At 31.4% G+C, this 18127-nt stretch overlaps 1 protein-coding gene across 1 annotated transcript in view; it reads right to left on the bottom strand.

Annotated features, from left to right (window-relative positions):
- LOC124361978 (muscle M-line assembly protein unc-89-like) overlaps positions 1–16433 on the bottom strand; it is a 37909-nt gene extending 21476 nt beyond the window's left edge. Inside the window, exons 1-4 of the mRNA XM_046816089.1 lie at positions 16016–16433; positions 12227–13589; positions 8330–8401; positions 7097–7183 (exon numbers count right to left, since the gene is read on the bottom strand). Coding sequence (XP_046672045.1) covers positions 7097–7183; positions 8330–8401; positions 12227–13589; positions 16016–16144 — 1651 coding nt within the window. The 5' untranslated portion in view covers positions 16145–16433. The remainder of the gene's footprint in view (positions 1–7096; positions 7184–8329; positions 8402–12226; positions 13590–16015) is intronic.
- Between the last annotated feature and the right edge of the window lie 1694 nt (positions 16434–18127).

The following is an 18127-nucleotide window of genomic DNA, read 5'->3' as shown; positions in this document are numbered from 1 at the left end:
ACTCTTTTCCTTCTAATGAGTCTCATTATACAAGAGCGCACAATACCAACAAGAAATACCTTTTAGAAGGTCTGAACATTACCCAAATGTATACTTTGTTTCACAGTCTTCCTCAGTCAGTCGAACTGAGCGGTTCTCTGATAAGAGCTTATCGCTTATCGGCGTTGCACGTTGAAACCTACATCTGACTGATCGCTTTTTTTGCATACTCTTGCATGTTGTTCTCTTGTTTTGCATGTTGTAATTGAGACATACAGGGCGGGCGGGTCACTCGTGTACGTTAACACCAATATACCCAGCTGCCCGTGTCGTCTGCCGTCTAGAGACGGCTGATTGTACAGTGATTGAGTTCAATGTAAACAAAACTCCGTTCTCTCTTGCGGTAGTTTTTATAGATTGCAGGCGTTCAATTCTAAGCGTTTCCTTGATGAATTCTCTAATTTGCTTCCGACACTTAGATGTAACTCTATGGTTGTAGGTGATTTCAATATTGATATTTCGTACGATTCTAATGATTTAGAAAAAGAAAACTATTTATCAACATTAAATAATAATGGTTTTGTTCAACTTGTAAATAAGCATACGCGAGTGACACAATTTTTCGAAAACTTGTTTGGATCATATTTCTTTAAGATATCGTAATTTTGAGAACTTCGAAATTGCTATCTTTGATATTGGGTTAACGGACCACTGTGCAATCGGATTGTCCTTTTTTGGCTGATAAAAAACCGCAACGTAAATACAAGAGATATTAAAAATATTTTAAGTTCAAAAAGGGTTACCAATTTCGAAAAACTAGTAGACGACCTTCTTAGTGTTAAGTGGGATAGTTTGCTACAAAATAACAATATCGATGTTAGTTTTCAAAAATTTTCTCAGCAAAATTACTGATTGCATAAATTTAAGTACGCAAGTTACAACTATTAGTAATAAACTGGCTAAGGCTTAGAGCGATTAGTCCCTGGATGAATGAGGCGCTACTTAATCGTTTAGAAAGAAGAAACTTGCTTTACAATCAGTTAAAACGCTCCCCTTACAATCAAAATCTCAGGAGCTACTTCACACACGTTTTAAAAATAAACTTACAATTGACCTCGACGAGAGAAAAAACCGGTACTTCAATGCTGAGCTGTTTCACAAATGCGGTGGCCGTCCAGCGGAACAGTGGCGCTTGATAAACAGTTTATTAGGAAACAAAAAGCAACCAATTGGTAAAATTACTCTTCAAAATGGCCGCACTATTGAAAGTGAGGATGTTATAGCAAATGAATTTAACAACTATTTTTCGAGCACCAAATTTATTTATCAGAATCTAGGCCAAAGTAACGAAACGTTTACTAATTTACAAAGACAAAATCAATCAATGTTTCTTTTTCCTGTAGACAAAGATGAAGTGGAAAGTACAATTCGAAGTATTCAGAACAAAAAGTCTTCCGGCTTTGATAGCATTAATGTAATTCTTTTAAAGAAAATAAATCATGTCATTTCTGACCCCTTAGCCAAACTAATCAATATAAGCTTTGCTACCGGAGTGTTCCCTACGGTTTTTAAAGAAATCAATAGTTGTGCCAATTTTCAAGGGCGGAAATCCAGAATTGTTAGAGCAGTATAGGCCAATCACACTGCTCTCAATTTTCTCTCGAAACTGCTGGAAAAACTTATGAGAACAAGATTTTTAAGTTTTCTTTATTCAAAAAATTTTTTTTCTAACAATCAATTCGGTTTTAAAAAAGGTAAAAGCACAGAGGACGCGATTGAAAAACTTATGCATATGGTTTATACAAATTTAAATTCTGGCAAAAAAGTAACAGGCTTATTTATTGATTTCAGAAAAGCGTTTGACTTAGTCCGTCATGATTATCTTTTAACAAAACTAGAAGTAACCGGCATTAGAGGCCCTACACTAAATTGGTTTCTAACTTTTCTTCAAAATAGAGAACAACAAGTTCAGGATACGCAACGTTTTGAGTGACATAAATTTAGTAAATATCGGCGTTCCTCAAGGCTCAGTTCTATCGGCAGATCTCTTTTCCTTCTTTATTAATGATCTCTTATTAGAAAAGTTTCGTGGAGAAATCATAGCATTTGCCGATGATATTGCTTCTTGTATTCGTCTGAAAAACTGGGCTACAATTAAAGAGTCGATAATTCATGACTTAGCTTTACTGAACAATTGGTGTAACAGGAATGCAATGGTAATAAATGCATCAAAAACAAAAATTTTAAACTTTGATTTGACTGGTTTTGAATTTGACTATGAGTTTAAGTACCACAACAATTGTTTAGGTGTACAAAATTGTACCTGCGAAGTTATTCAACAAACACCCGAAATTAAATACCTTGGAATTTTAATTGACAACAAAATAACGTGGAAAAGTCATATAAATAAATTACACGCCGAAATCAGGAAATCAATTCGAACATTCCTATTTCTTAAAGAAATATCTGTGACATAACTTGCTTAAGATCACTGTATTACGCGTTGATAAACTCCCGCCTTCAATATGGGGGCTGCAGTTTTGGGGTGGCGCTTATGATAACTTAATTAATAAACTTTTTGTGACCCAAAAAACACTTTGTTTAGAATTATGCTTTTTTAAAAAACAGTGTGAAACACACTGAGACTATCTTTTCAAACATCTGCAAATTTTACCTATAAAAAAACCTTTTTGTGTTTAAAGTTCTTCAAGCATTTTTCAAAAAGAGCGGCAACAGTGGAACTGAAAATTTGTTTTATTCAACTCGAAGCACAGTCCGCCGTTTTTTTATTTGTTAGACCAAAGGTAAACAGATCATTCTTTGTAAAAACATTTGTATACTTAGGTCCAAAATGCTTCAATCTTTTACCTGATAATATAAAACAAATTACTAGTTTTAAATTGTTTTCCCAAAAAGGTTAAAATTTGGCTCAATAATATTGACGATTTAGGCATTTTAACTGTATATTGTTTCCTAACTTTGACTGTCTAGCTTACGATCTAATTTAGTATTAAGCTATATTGTTATAAATTTTGTATATCTTTAATGTGATGCTCTTCAATTATTTTCTCTTTAACGGTGATGTAACTGTAAAATAGGTGCAATTATTAAATATGGTTTTTTTTTCGTTCTCTTACATACTTATTTTTATTATTATTAGTTGGTATGCGCTACAGAAAGCCGAAAAAATAAAATGTTAATTTATTACGGAAGACTACTAATTTAAGTTGTAATTATGTTATAATTAAATTACCAAAAATAACCACCGAATACTGGCAAATGGTGGTTATTTGCCTTTTCCAATTGTCATCTTATTATGTAACATAAATGAAAAAAGATGGAAATAAATATATTCTATTCTATTCTATTCTATTCTTTGTACAAGGAGCACTGCTCAAACATAAATGCTGAACAAGTAAGTGAAGCCATTTACCGTCGAGTGTTCAATTTCGAATTTAATTTAAGTTTTCATTACCCAAAGAAAGATACTTGTGTAAAGTGTGATATGTACAAGATGAAAATAGAAGTGTGCGTGAACGCAGAAGAAAAAAAAAAGCTCTTGAAACCATACATGAATTGCATCTTTGTAAAGCAGATCTTGCAAGGCAGGAGATGCTAAGGAGGAGTGCAAGACAAATCCTACAATGTACGCATTCTCCTTTGATCTGCAAAAAGCTCTGCCGTTTCCGATTCTAAGTTGTTCAACAGCATACTATAAAAGGAATATGTAAGTCTATAATCTAGGTTGCCATGATCTATCCACAAATTCTGGATACATGTACGTTTGGAATGAAGTCACAGCTTCAAGAGGCTCCCAAGAAATTGCTTCATGTGTCATTGAACATTTGAGAAACAGATCGTCAGCCAACCACATAGAACACGTTGTAATGTTTAGTGATAGTTGTGGTGGTCAGAATCGCAACATCAAAATGTCGCTTGCAGTAATGCACCACATACAAAGTTCGGAAAGCACAATAAAGACTGTCGACCACAAATTTATGGTCAGCGGCCACTCGTTCCTCCCAAATGATGCAGACTTTGGTGTTGTAGAGCGTTTTGTAAAAGGGAAAACAATCTATGTTCCTGAGGATTGGTATAATGCCATTCTAAAATCAAAAAGAAAGAAATTGTATGGACCAGACAGAGATGTTTTCTACAAGTTCATTGGAAAAATCCATAACAAGAAGAAAGACGAATGAACAGAATGATAAAGTTTCTTGGTTTAATATACAGTGGCTAAGGTATGTCAAGGAACAACCTTTTAAGATATTCTATAAAGAATCCCTCAATGATGACTTGCCCTTCCTTACATTGAACATAGCACCAGCCAAAAAAGGTGGTCGACTAACAAATCTAAACAGAGTACTTATAGAGCCACTTTTTAGTTCTCCACGAAAAGTTACAGCCTTAAAGAAGAAGGATATGATGGACCTGCTCAAATTTATCCCACCAGTTCACCATGGTTTTTTTAACTCCTTAACCGACGGAACTGAAAACGATGATAACCCCATTGTGAATCGAGAGTCGGAGGCAGAAGAAGATGATGAATGAATCTTGAATGGAAGACACAAAACACTTGAATAATTTTAATTTTTCTTTTTTATGTTTTTTAATGTGTCTTATTCTAATTCTTATTATTTATAACCAAATTGTGCCATTAAAAGCAGTGTTCAAATGAGGTATTGTTCTTATTTTACATTTAATTCATAAATATTTTTTAAGCAAAAATCGCATAAGTCATCATTTTGACAAAAAGTGTTTGAGATAATATTATATATATATATATATATATATATATATATATATATATATATATATTTTCAATGGTGATGAAGTACACATCAACAGACAGACCAACTATTCCTCTACTTTAATATTTCAAAAGAATAAAAAATCAAAGCCTCCCACAATGACCAAAAATCTGCTGACATTTTAACCTTGTCATATTTTACTTTATAATTGGCTACAAATTTCAAACATAAAGAAAATTTAGTGTATATTATCAAAATATAAAGAAATATGTACAATAGTTCACAATCTACCTTACTGTTGTGACCATAGCTAAAGAACAGAAGACACATAGTTGTGCCAATATCTTGGCATAGAGTAAACATAGGTAGTAATGTATGATAAATGACTGCAAGGAATGACAGAATATTATTCTATAAATACTAAGTTCAAAATTTATATTGGTAAAATGACGGAACAATACAAAATACTATAAAAAACACTTTGGTATTTTTCGTGAAGTTCCATATAAACAGTTTATGAAAATATATAAACGTACAATCATACTTATTTTATCTGCAGTGTTTTGGGAGATATCTTTATGAGGATATAATTTGTACAATTATATTATTTACCGAGACTGGCATAACTGTTTGCACAGTTAAAAGATAAAACAGGCTATGCTGAGATAAAGTTTGTTTATCTCACATAATTTATTTTAATAGAAAATTATTAATGTAACAAAAAGTGTAATAAAAAGAAGTATGGAAGATGATATGTTTTTAAAAATCATTTATGACTTCAGACAATTATACAGGGTGTACATAAAGTCCTGCACGGGTATAATATTTTCTGAACGATTCCAGATAAATAAATAAGATTTGGTACATCAATACTACACCTAAAAATCTACTTTTTGAAGGAACTATCAGTTTTCTGTAATATCATGGGGACGTCCCGCAAGGAGTCAAAAGGAAATCTTAAATAGGAGCATAGGTCAATATGGACATCATTTTCAAGGGCTTGTCTAGCAGAGTTTAATGCCGCAAACCGCACTCAAAAAGACTGATCCAGTACAAAATGGCGGCTGTTCAAAGATTTTACTTGGTTACATTTTATTAGTAGCCATAACCCCAGTAAAGCAAAACTGCAACCAAACAAATACTGCAGCTAACTACTACATTATGCTGGTCAGTTGTACAGAAGTGAATTATGACATTAGTTATCCTCAAGGGTTACAAATTTGGTAGTAATATATTGATAAAGGGGAAAACCTGATAACAGTAACAATTAGAAATCTCAGCGACCTATAACGATCGGAAACACTTCCTGTTTTCATAAAGTGTTGAACAGTTCTCCCTACAGTTGTTCTAGAAATTGGCTGCCTCTCGTGAAAGTAGTTATTAAATAAATGGCATGCTTCTTCGTGTGATCGTCTGTTATTTCCCCAACCAACCATCATAAGAAGTGTTATACGTTCACGTTCGTCAAGCGACATAGTGTAGTTGAAGAACTACAAGCAATACGACAAACTCTTTTGTACTAAAGCGCACTGATAAAATGGATGGACAGCACTACTAAAACAAGAAAACTAGAATAGCCTACTATGAATAGACTGGCTAATAGGAAAGTCCTAACTGCGACCCAAAGATAAGAGATTTCTAATTGTTACTGTTATCAGGTTTTCCCCGTTAACAATATATTAGGACCAAATTTATAACCCATGAGGATAACTAATGTCATAATTCACTTCTGTACAACTGACCAGCATAATGTAGTAGTTAGCTGCAGTATTTGTTTGGTTGCAGTTTTGCTTTACTGGGGTTATGGCTACTAATAAAATGTAACCAAGTAACATCTTTGAACAGCCGCCATTTTGTACTGGATCAGTCTTTTTGAGTGCGGTTTGCGGCATTAAACTCTGCTAGACAAGCCCTTTAAATGATGTCCATATTGACCTATGCTCCTATTTAAGATTTCCTTCTGACTCCTTGCGGGACGTCCCCATGATATTACAGAAAACTGATAGTTCCTTCAAAAAGTAGATTTTTAGGTGTAGTATTGATGTACCAAATCTTATTTATTTATCTGGTATCGTTCAGAAAATATTATACCCGTGCAGGACTTTATGTACACCCTGTATATTTTTTCAAGATACTTATATTTTATTAAATAACCACATGTCATTCCTTGACGATATAATTCATGTGTCTAACCCAAAATCGATTACAACACACTAGAATGACATGCTGTCACTGTGCTAACACTCATCATCAACAGTTAAACATTACATTATAATAAACATTGAACCATACTTAACAAATTTGACACTAATAGAAAATTAAAAGATAACTGTTTTACAGAAGAGTAAAAATATAAAAACGCTCACCTCCTTCTTCAATAACAAAAGTGCTGCTGCGCAAAGGTGGCTCGAATTTGCTCATATTTTGAGAACTTCTAGTCTTTCTCGAAGTACCTAAAATATTTACATGAATCTCACTCCATTTCTAAAATAACAAATATTATGTACTTTGTAAATATCATACATGTGTAATTCTAATTTGTTTCTAGCTTAACTCTAGAAGGCATCCTTTTAACTACCTCAATAAGACTAATGCATCCTTAACATGTAATGAGCAACAATACACGTGGACGAAATTGAGAAGAAATACTGCCTGTGATACACGTTTTACGTTGATTTCTCATTACTTTATACCTGTAAGTCATATATATATAATTCGTTAATCTTTTAACCGCCATGAGATGGAGTTCGGAGTGACACGTAAGTGCGAGTTTATCTTTGCTGAAAACCTCACTTTCCAGCGGTTTTTTTTACATACCATTGAACAAGCAACTTAAAATTTATTTTTAAAGCATACATTTTATCTACATATTTATAAATATTCTGTATGATGAATAGAGGTTCAAAAATCCAATGCATAATTCAATAATTCCCCTATTTACTTACATCCCAAAAAAATGAAACTCAAACAACACTTCATACACCGACAAGCTGAAACAACAAAGATCCTACTGAACTTGCAAACGATACAAAACAAGTGACTCCGATTAGTTTTACTAATATACACATGAATTCAATATCAATCGAACAGCAATTGATTTCTGACACATTGGGTGGTTTAGGAGGTATAAAACACCCTCCAAAAACATTGGGCTCGGGAATTAATTGTTGAGCTAATGTGTCCTGATGAGTGCGCTCTAGCTTACAACAACAAACACTGGATGAAATTTTAATGTTTGTTTAAAAAATTGGGGGAGGGAGGGGCTTGAGCTCCCTGAGTACGCTGATGATATATAACAATACAGCCAAGTGTTAGTTAAAATATTACCATTTTGACCATATTCAGCATTTATAACTGCCAATTATATCTTGAAATCCAAAAAGAGTATTTACAAAGATGCCACAATGCTAAGGCAATTCAAACAGCACACGAGTACCCAAGACACTTGCAACATTATAATTAGTAACTTACGAGGCTTGTTATGTAAATAACAAAGAAAGTCATTCATAGTATGTGTTAAGCTACAATTCATCAGGTTAATGACATAAAACTATTTAAACTGATAGTTTTTTTTAGAATCAGAATAATAAGTAGATTACCTGCACTGTCGGTGGTGACAGATGACACATTACTAGTACGAACAGGCATCTTGGTAATATCAGGGGTTTCGTCTGAAAACAAAAATGTCACAAAGCAATGTAATTTTTTGGTAAAGCCATTTAGTACAGTGGCAAATTAAAACACTGCAAAATCGTATACAACAATTACTTGACGTTTAGTTTTCAACCATTTTTAAGTAAGCAACATTTCGGTAAGATGTTTACAAAACTATGCATATTGGAATTAGGCACAGTAAGGTTGAATGCAGAGATATATTTACATGTGTATTTATAAAGAGTCATTACATCATATTGTTAATATTCTTTTAGAAATAATTTTAAGTCAGGCTGGAAAAATTGTTTTTTATAGTACAGCAGTTATGCTATTTTATGTTTGGGATGATATATCACCTCATCTCAGCTTTCACATTTCTTTATTTCAAATTTTGAAACTATTTTATAAAACATTTTTGATTTTATTGTCATTACGCTAACCACTGTAGGACAACACAGATTGTTAATACTCTTTGTTATCAACAAAGGATTAGGAGCAAAACCATGTTATATCTGTTACATATAAAAACTGGTACGAACTTTTGTTTTTAGAATAATTCTAGTCTAAAATAAGTCACTTAAAGATCCCTAATCATTTTCAACTGGCTTAGCCATTACGCAAAAATGGTCTATTACTATTATTGAAAACACTACTTAAAAATAAAACTCATAATTGATAAGCTTTTTAACTACTTTAATATATTTAAACACCTTTAGTTAAACTTTTTTTTAAACCAGCTTGAAATATACAAGCTAAACATTCAATAACAGTTAAAATACTAAATGAAACACATAATACAATCAGTTTTATATGAAATTTCTTAACAAATCAAATACGTACATAACCTGAAAGGACACTACTTACTTAAGGATCTGAACAGAACTACAATCTAATCAGCAAACATGTATAGACAGTAATCAGCAAACATGTATGGACAGGAGGGCAATACTTGAGCCAACATGACAAGAATGGTTTGGTATGTCAACATCAAACTCTTGTTGACTTGCTTATCATTTTTATTGATTTTAAACCTGCCACCATATATACTTGGTGGAATTTGAAGTATTGCAAAATACTGTATATTAGTACAACAGATATTATAGCATCTTCTGAATAGCTAATTCATTAAACATCTTGTAAGAAATTTAATGATTTGAGTCCCATTATTAATATTGCGGCTAAATGTAAACTAAGGTATAGAAATCTCTAGGAGTATGATACCTTAAATTATATTTCTCATTATAGATTTAGTCTTGCCCACTTTGATATGCCCTCAACAAAATTAAATTATCTCAGTGAAACAGTTCTTTGAATAGAATATATTTTTATTAAAGTATGTACACGAACATAAAATTATACTTGCATATTTTGTTCAAAAATAATGAATCCACAAAGGTAGGTGTGGTTTTGATAAACCTAAATTATTCTTGTTTTTTTTTTTAAATAAAGTAATAATACGATTATGATTGAACGAGAACAAGTAAGCTAATTTGAACATTTTGTAATTGGATTTTATAAAATACAAGGAAACATTAACAAAGCTTGATGATCATGAAATAAATTAATGTACTCACTAAACTAAAACATGAACTACATTGTAGAATTGAATAGGCCTCACAAATTGTGGATATATTTTATGGCTCAATAAAACAAATTTGTATTTTATTATTATATTTAGGGCTTATGTAGTCTTAGAATGAAAACGTTCAAAAATAATTTGTTCATTACGTTAAATTACTTTTGTCAAACTATAAAATATTATATGACAGGGTGCTATAATACATACAATGTAACAAAAGTTTGAATTGACCCAAACAGAATTTCTAGTTACATTTTTTATTATTATAAATTTGATATTTACAAATGAATTATATTGTCTAAAAATAACATTAACAAGACTGTAATAATTCAACTGCTATTAATATTATCCCAAAAATACATCATTCTGTTGATACTTTTCATTGCTATACATCCAACAATACTGTATGTGTGAATTATTATACACTAGACAAACAAAGGGTGAATAAAATATGAATACCCAAAGCACCAAAATTTACAATTGATTGCACTCTTACCTTTTTCATCTCACTCATCGCAGAAGTAAAGTGGTTACAATTATTGTACTCACAAAAACTCTATGTTTAAAGGAGCTTTACATTAAACATTTTTAAGTTCGACCCAAATTTTGGTGCTTTAGGGACAGGGGAAATGTACAGATGTACGTTGAGTTTGGTTTTTTCCAGATGTGGTTGTTAAAAAGTTAATATGGGTATTCATACTTTTTCTTCACCCACTATTTTTTGTTGTCTAGGTGTTTCTGAAACGATGTAAAGAGTTTGTTTTGAGCTACTTTGACGCAGACGTTTTTTGGATCTCTTGAACATGACTTAAATTTTAGAAGTTTGTGACAGCATCAGACCCCAGAACTAAACTCAACACTTGTTCCCTCATGAGACTTGTTACATAACGTAAAACACATGATGATGTTTTATGTTGCTGCTTTCACGAGAGATTTAATTTAGCTGTTGAAACAAACAACAAGAGCGTTTCCTTTACTAAAGTGGCCGTTAAGGGTTTCAAATAAAGTCAAGTGACAGAACATAAGATCAAATTAATGCCTACTATGAATTGTCAACACTCAGACTAGAAACAAATGAACGAAAAGGGATCATATCTTTTTGATATCGCTACATAAATTGTATGTAAAAGAAACCCAGTTGCATATGTATGCCCTATAAATATTAATTATGTGAGGGGTAACTGATAAGCAGCACCTCCATCTCCCTCCAGTTGGGTAGGATGGACATAATAAAAAAACTACAAAATGAAGTTAAGAGTATATAGAAGATCTTACTTATTTTTCAATATAATCACCGTTAAGTTCTAAACACTTCCGCCAAGGATGAATCAGTTTCTGCACTCCGTTGAGGAAAGAGTGAGGATCTTTACCTTTGAGCCAGATTGTAACTGCGGATTTAACTTTTAAGACTCTGATCAAAATATTTAACTGATTTTAAAAGTAAAAATCTCCATTTTCATACTAAACTATTGTCCACAAAATGACTGACTACTTGCAAATTTTCATTTTTATACAACAATTTTGTTATTATAAATAAAATAACTTTATACAAGAGTGACATTTCTTTTATACAATTTGAACTGTATCCACTGTAAACTGATACTATACTTTTCTCTAAGAAATGTTGTAATAGAGTTTCTGATTCTGATTAATAATCCAATTATTACATTGAACAGTAAAATTATAAGCTCATTTGTGATTTTATGTAGTAAATCAATTCACTTAAAGGTAAGAAAATATAAAATTAAATTGTATAACCCAACTAATTATATATTTAATAAGTAGTACTAGGTTATAACACATATAAAAAATGCAAGAACCAATTCTGCAAAATAATATGCAATAAGGATTTTCTAGGCCGACATGAAACACTCAAGTTCCTTGCAAACTGATCACTTTCACCAAGGCAATTATAACTGATGCAAATACATAATAGACTGTTTGCCTTCTACATGGGAAGAGATCTATCTGCAAACAACCTACCAGTCACTCTAGTATTACCATTGACAAGTCTATACACAAAATAAATAAATATCAGCAAGTTTAGAGCTTGAAAAGTTATCCATTCCAAAATTATAAAATTTCATACCTTTATTGGATTAAAAATATAATTTTTCCTGTAAAGAAAGACAGACATCCTTTCTTCTAAGCAAGATGGAACTATACTTTGTACAACACTTCTTAGTTATTTTGACTTGTACGATTTATACGATACATGTTAGAATGCACATTTATAACTAATTATAAAGAATGACAAACTAACCTGTGGAAGATTTGTTAGCGTCCATGGTTTCTGTCAAGTTTGTATTTTGGGACGAATCTACTCTCAGTTTAGAGTTATTGCTTTTACATTCTGCATTCTTAATATTTCTTCTTGAATTAGAAGTAGATGGAATTTCAGTTACGTCTGACATAATAGAGTTGCTTTGTGTTTCACTAGTTAAAGACTTATCTTTTGATTCCGGCACCATCAAAGACTCTGCTAAAACTGGTTCTTCTTTTTTAACACTCCTGTCATAATTCTCTTTACTTGTTTTTCGTAATCTCTGTTTTTTGGGCTCACACTGTCCATCTTTAGGTAGCACACTAGAATTAGTGTTCTGTGCAGAGTTTTCCATCTCATTACTTTTGTTACGGTTTCGTTTCCTTCTTTTATCTTCAACAGGTGAATTATCATGGGTCAAACGTTCTTCAGTTCGACAATCAATACTCAACTCTGTGGTGACATTCGAACAGATTTCTTCTGATTCAAGGTTCCTTTCTTGCTCTTTAGCTTTCTTACCTCGACCTCCTGTCTTCTTTCGAGGCTTTTTATTATCAGCAATTGTGATGGGGACATTATTAAGTTCTTTCTCATTATCCTCGCAATATGGAATTTCCAATGATGTTTTGTTTTCAGCATCTACATTTTCAGATTGATTATTTGTACTTGGTTCTTCAACAGAACTTTCCACTTCCTTTGTTACACTTTCGTCTGCTATTTTGGCTTTCTTGCCCTTGCCTTTACTTTTCTTTACAGTTTTTCTGTCATCAAAAGTCATAGTAATAGAAGAATTAATTTCTTCTTTTTTTATCTCATCTGATTCGTTCTTAAAGCATTGTGTTTCACACTCTGTTTTACTTTCAACATTTAAGGTTTCAGTGGACAAACTTTTTATAAGAGCTTTTCCTTTTCTTCTTTTGGGTTTGCTCAGATTTTTGTTATCAGTACAATTTATTTGCTCGGATTCTTTTTTGGACAGAACATCATTATTTGTGATTTCAGTTAAAGGCCGACTACTCTTTTTTTGAATACTACTTACAATGTTGAAAATCTCAGTTGGATTGGAACTTACAAGTTCTTTAGTTTGAATATCTATTTTAATTTCTGATTTAATTTTACTTTTGTTCTTTCTTTTAATTTTATTACTCGATTCCATCTCTTTATCAAATTGTTCTTTTTCATCTGTAGTGTCTGATATTTTATTTGAAGTGGATAATTCATCCTGCATGGCACTCAGAGGTTGGAACATACTAGCTCTTGATCTTGTCATCCTTACCCTTGTATCCGTTTCCATTATGTCACTTTTATCAATGAGTGAAATATTGACTGTGCTGGAGTTTAATAAAGCTTTCACAAGATCAGCCTGAAAGAAAAAAAAAAAAAAAATATTTATTATTCATTAAAAGACTATAGTTTACTTTTTTAAACCGGTAGTTTGATAATATCCGAAGGCCACTATTTTTGGAAGAGTTCTTATCGGGGACCTAAATATCGATATGTAACTCTTATTTATAGATAGTTTGGAACCAATACTACTATTCGATTAGATACCTTAAGTAACCTAATACTCTATATATATGATTATATTTATGAAATCCAACACATAAAAATTGGAGAAGCGGTCACTTTATGCACTTTTTGTAGCCTCAAAATAAGATTTTTTCTGCACTCAAAGGGTTTTAAAAGAAAACACTTAATTTATATTTGGCACAGAGCAACTGTCTATAAGTGAAAATCTATTATTGTAATCCTTGTTTTGATTGTAAATCCTTGTTACAATCATTAAGCAATGAACGAGACATGTAGTTATTTCTGACTCATCATCTAATACAATTAGGCTGCATCTGAACAGGATTCCGCCGCTATCACTACATTATAAATTGATCTTATTTTTGGGTTTTCTCAATCAAAGTCTGTGTACTTCTATTAAACTTGACTTTTATACCTAAATCATTAACACTTACGTATGTATATATTCAAAAATTCAAAACATATTTTTCCTATGAAATATGATTTAATGGTACAGCGGATAAAAGTAGCATGCAATAAAACTTTTTAAATGTAAAACTGGATCTGGTAAACCTAAATCCATCAGCCAATATGAACAGATTTAAATTTCATCAGTTGAACATTAAACAACTAAATACATATTTAGCAGCCTTTTGTTGTCTCTAAACTTACGTATGACTTTTTACAAATTATCAATTTTTAAAGTAAGTAGCTTGTTACCATGTGATACGGTATATAACATAACAGTGTATTATATTCTTTATACTTATTGCATTTTGTGGCATGTTACAAATAACATTACTCTATGGAATTATAAAATCAGTTTTATAATACAAAATTGTAATAGCCTTAAGCTTAACAAACGTTAAAATTATATTGAAGATCAGAAACAGGTTAACTAGCAGTAAACTCATGTTTTATTTCAGCAAGTCAATTTATGTTAAGTGCAGATTAATTATGAATTAAATACTATAGAAAATTGAATGAAAAAGTAAAATACGGTTCTAGGCATTGATTTTTATTTTATAATTCTTTTATTAATAAGTATTGCAATGTTTTATTGTAGGTATTACATATATAAACATTTGTAAAAATAAATATTGCCTTAATTAGTAAATATTACCAAAATAGTAAAACTAGGAGGCCTAATATGAAAAGATGATCTTGTGATACAAACAAGGGCTGCAGTATGATAAACGTCCAACACTCGAATGATCGAGTACATCAAATCACGATCTGAACAATTTAAATGTTATCAGACATGTTTACCCTGTTAAGTAATTGTAATTACCTACTATGCTGCTCAAAATTAGTATAAACATAATTGTATTATTTTCTATAATCTTAAACGCGTATATTTCATTGAGATATAAAAATATAGCTTCAAATAATACAATTTTAAAAGTCCAACATAATTTAAATCAACATTATTGTTCCGCATTCATTCAAACAAAGTTAAATCATATGTACCCAATCATTGTGTTGTACAACAAAAATTGAATTACTTGTTTATAATGTTATTAGTTTATCTATGTTAAATTGTAGTGAGTTTGTTAAATTTTTGTATATGCTACCACAGTAACATGTTACAGTAACGTAATAACTCAATACACTTTGTTTGAATGAATTCGGAACAATAATGTCGAACTAAATTACGTTGTAGACTTATAAGAGTGCATTATAGTGAAGCTAGAGTTTTTTATGTCAAAGAAATATATTCATTTTAGATTAAAGAAAATAATACAACTTTCTTTAAACTAAGTCTGAGCATGTACAAATACTTAACAGGGTTAACATGTCTGATAGCATTTAAATTGTTCTAATTGATGATTCGATATTATTGATAACTTGAGTGTTGAAAGCTTATTTATTACACACAGCCCAAACAAGTCTAGAGGTAAATATAGTATGTGATCGTAGGCCTAGGGTTAAATATAACAATAGATCATAGCATATCCTTAAAAACAGTAAAAAGTAACAAAATGTTAAACTGTTTTGTTTGTTACATTTTATAGATACAACATAGATAGCTTTTATACAACGTAACTCGTGTCAATATTTTTTAGTTTAGATAATCATAAATATGATTCATATTGTAGTGGTGGCCTCTTATTATACTGCAGACGATCTAGCCTAATTAATGAAGTTTTTAAACACCCTAGCTTAGGTTTATTTGAGCTTAAAAAAAGAGATGGGCTTAAAATAACTTATTCTACAAGCCCATGGGTTAAGATATAAGCTTACTAATTTTTTATATCTTATATACTACAGTAAACTTACCTTTCTAGAGTTAGAATTAGCCTTGATACTATTTTCTTTAGCCAATTTCTTTAATTCTTTGAATGAGAGCTTGATTAAATCTTCTTCCACCCACTTACTGTCACTTTCAATCATATCTGTTTTACTCATTGTTCAAAAGCTTAAATAAATAGTAAATTGATATTTTAAGTTACAAAATAAAACAAAACAAATGTGTAACGTGCTAGACTACAAGTCACTTCTCTGTTAAATACTAACCACTAACCAGGATTTTAAGTAATGCACACCACTAGTATATAATGATACAACACATTGATGACATTTTCGTATAAGTACAAGCAGATGAAGTCCACATACCGCACAACTATTATTATTTGAAAGATTTAACAGGAATTCGTGGGATTAAACAAACCGTTGAATTCAAATAACCAACTTTGAGCTCAAACTTTACAACGAATGACAATTCGTTCTGAATAGAGAATCTACAAAAAAATTGAGAAGCCAGGGCAGAGAATACCAAGTTACCGTAAATTGGCGCCAATTTCAAGTTTACAATCACTTATTACAGTTTTTTAAGAGTATCTTCTAACTGTTGTTTTGTTTGTTGTTTTAAATTGACAAATCTATGTAAATTAATTATATATAAATTTAATATTGAATACGGATACACCAACCATTGACTTTGAATATACCTTGCGGTAATAGCATAGTTTGTGATGCATATATACACATACAATGTTTTAGACAACCGGTCTCATATATCTAGCGGTCAAACGGCTGAAAACAGAGATATAGTTCAAACGTATTCCCCACTTAAACGATCCCAAACAATTATTTATTAAAAATAATTTCAACTCTGTGAAATACAGGTGCCCCGAAAACACAGGGTCTTATATTCCAATCTCAAACATTTCAAATGTAAATACACCTCGTGAATTGATTTATCACGGGTTCAAATAAACCTAACGCCATGTTTAATATTGCGTGATCTCGTTATTAATAAATGAACATGTTGCATTCATGTTTAGCTTTTTATTCATCATAAGTGACTGAAAACGAAACAGGTGCTTATAGAATCGATTATCTTCTTAACTATCCAAGTATCTAGATGTAAATAAAAGTAAAGTTGTTTTCTTGAAGTAGTGATTTATTCATATATTTATAAATGTATTTTCTTTAGGGTAAATTAGGGTCAGGAAGATCGGCAAGAGGATTTACACAATCGGTATTTTTCTTAGGTGATGGGGGTAAATTAAATGTCTTTTATTAAATCTTGAATTGGTTTATAATCTGATTCTAAATTCAATTAAGTAATCAAAGCTTACTGGAACACACAAAGTCTGATCGCGAGACCACTGGGGATTTTGCACGTGATCTAAGTATTACGAGTAGGATCGAACTGGTAAACACAGAACGGTGGTTTATGAACATCTGTCCTCATAAGCAGGTGCTCATTCTATAAACAAGCTGCCCAATTTTATAAAGATTGCCGCGACATCCAATGTGCTAAAAACCCGTTTGAAACGCTTTTTAGCGTCACAAGCAGTTTATAATGTTACCGAGTTTTTGTCATTTGACTGGGAGATCCCCTAATCATGAGATTGATTTTGGTGCTGTAGGTGGAAAATAGGCGAATGGATGAAGGATGCACGAATGTTGAATAATTAATGTTTGAGTGTGATCCTGATGTGGTAAGAATATATGAAATTTCAACTCTGAACTCGAATTGACTTTTGCTATACATGTAAATCATGACTTCACTATAAACATTGATTGATGGGCTCATGAAATGTTCACTAGCATCCTTGTGGTAAGTAACGAACATTAAAAACAACTTACATATTTACACTCTATCTGATCCTTCTTCTTGACAATAACAACATTAATCACCAAGTATTAGTAGGGCTAACTACTACATGTGTCAAAGTTTTTTTGGGCAAGTGACATATATTGAACGAAAACACTCTTTCTGCATTAGAATATCACGTTGAAATATATAAGGACGAACACTAACTGACCATCAAAATGGAGGTTGTTATTTACAGTAAATTATCTTTTTGGTAATTTGTTAAAATCAATAAACCCCCATCTCCTCATTACATTGCTGCTATTTGATGGTTTATAATTTGCTTT

The sequence above is a fragment of the Homalodisca vitripennis genome, chromosome 5, assembly GCF_021130785.1.
Source record: "Homalodisca vitripennis isolate AUS2020 chromosome 5, UT_GWSS_2.1, whole genome shotgun sequence".
Taxonomy (NCBI): domain Eukaryota; kingdom Metazoa; phylum Arthropoda; class Insecta; order Hemiptera; family Cicadellidae; genus Homalodisca; species Homalodisca vitripennis.
The sequence above is the reverse complement of the archived record's forward strand: the minus strand, read 5'-3'. Positions and strand labels throughout refer to the sequence as shown.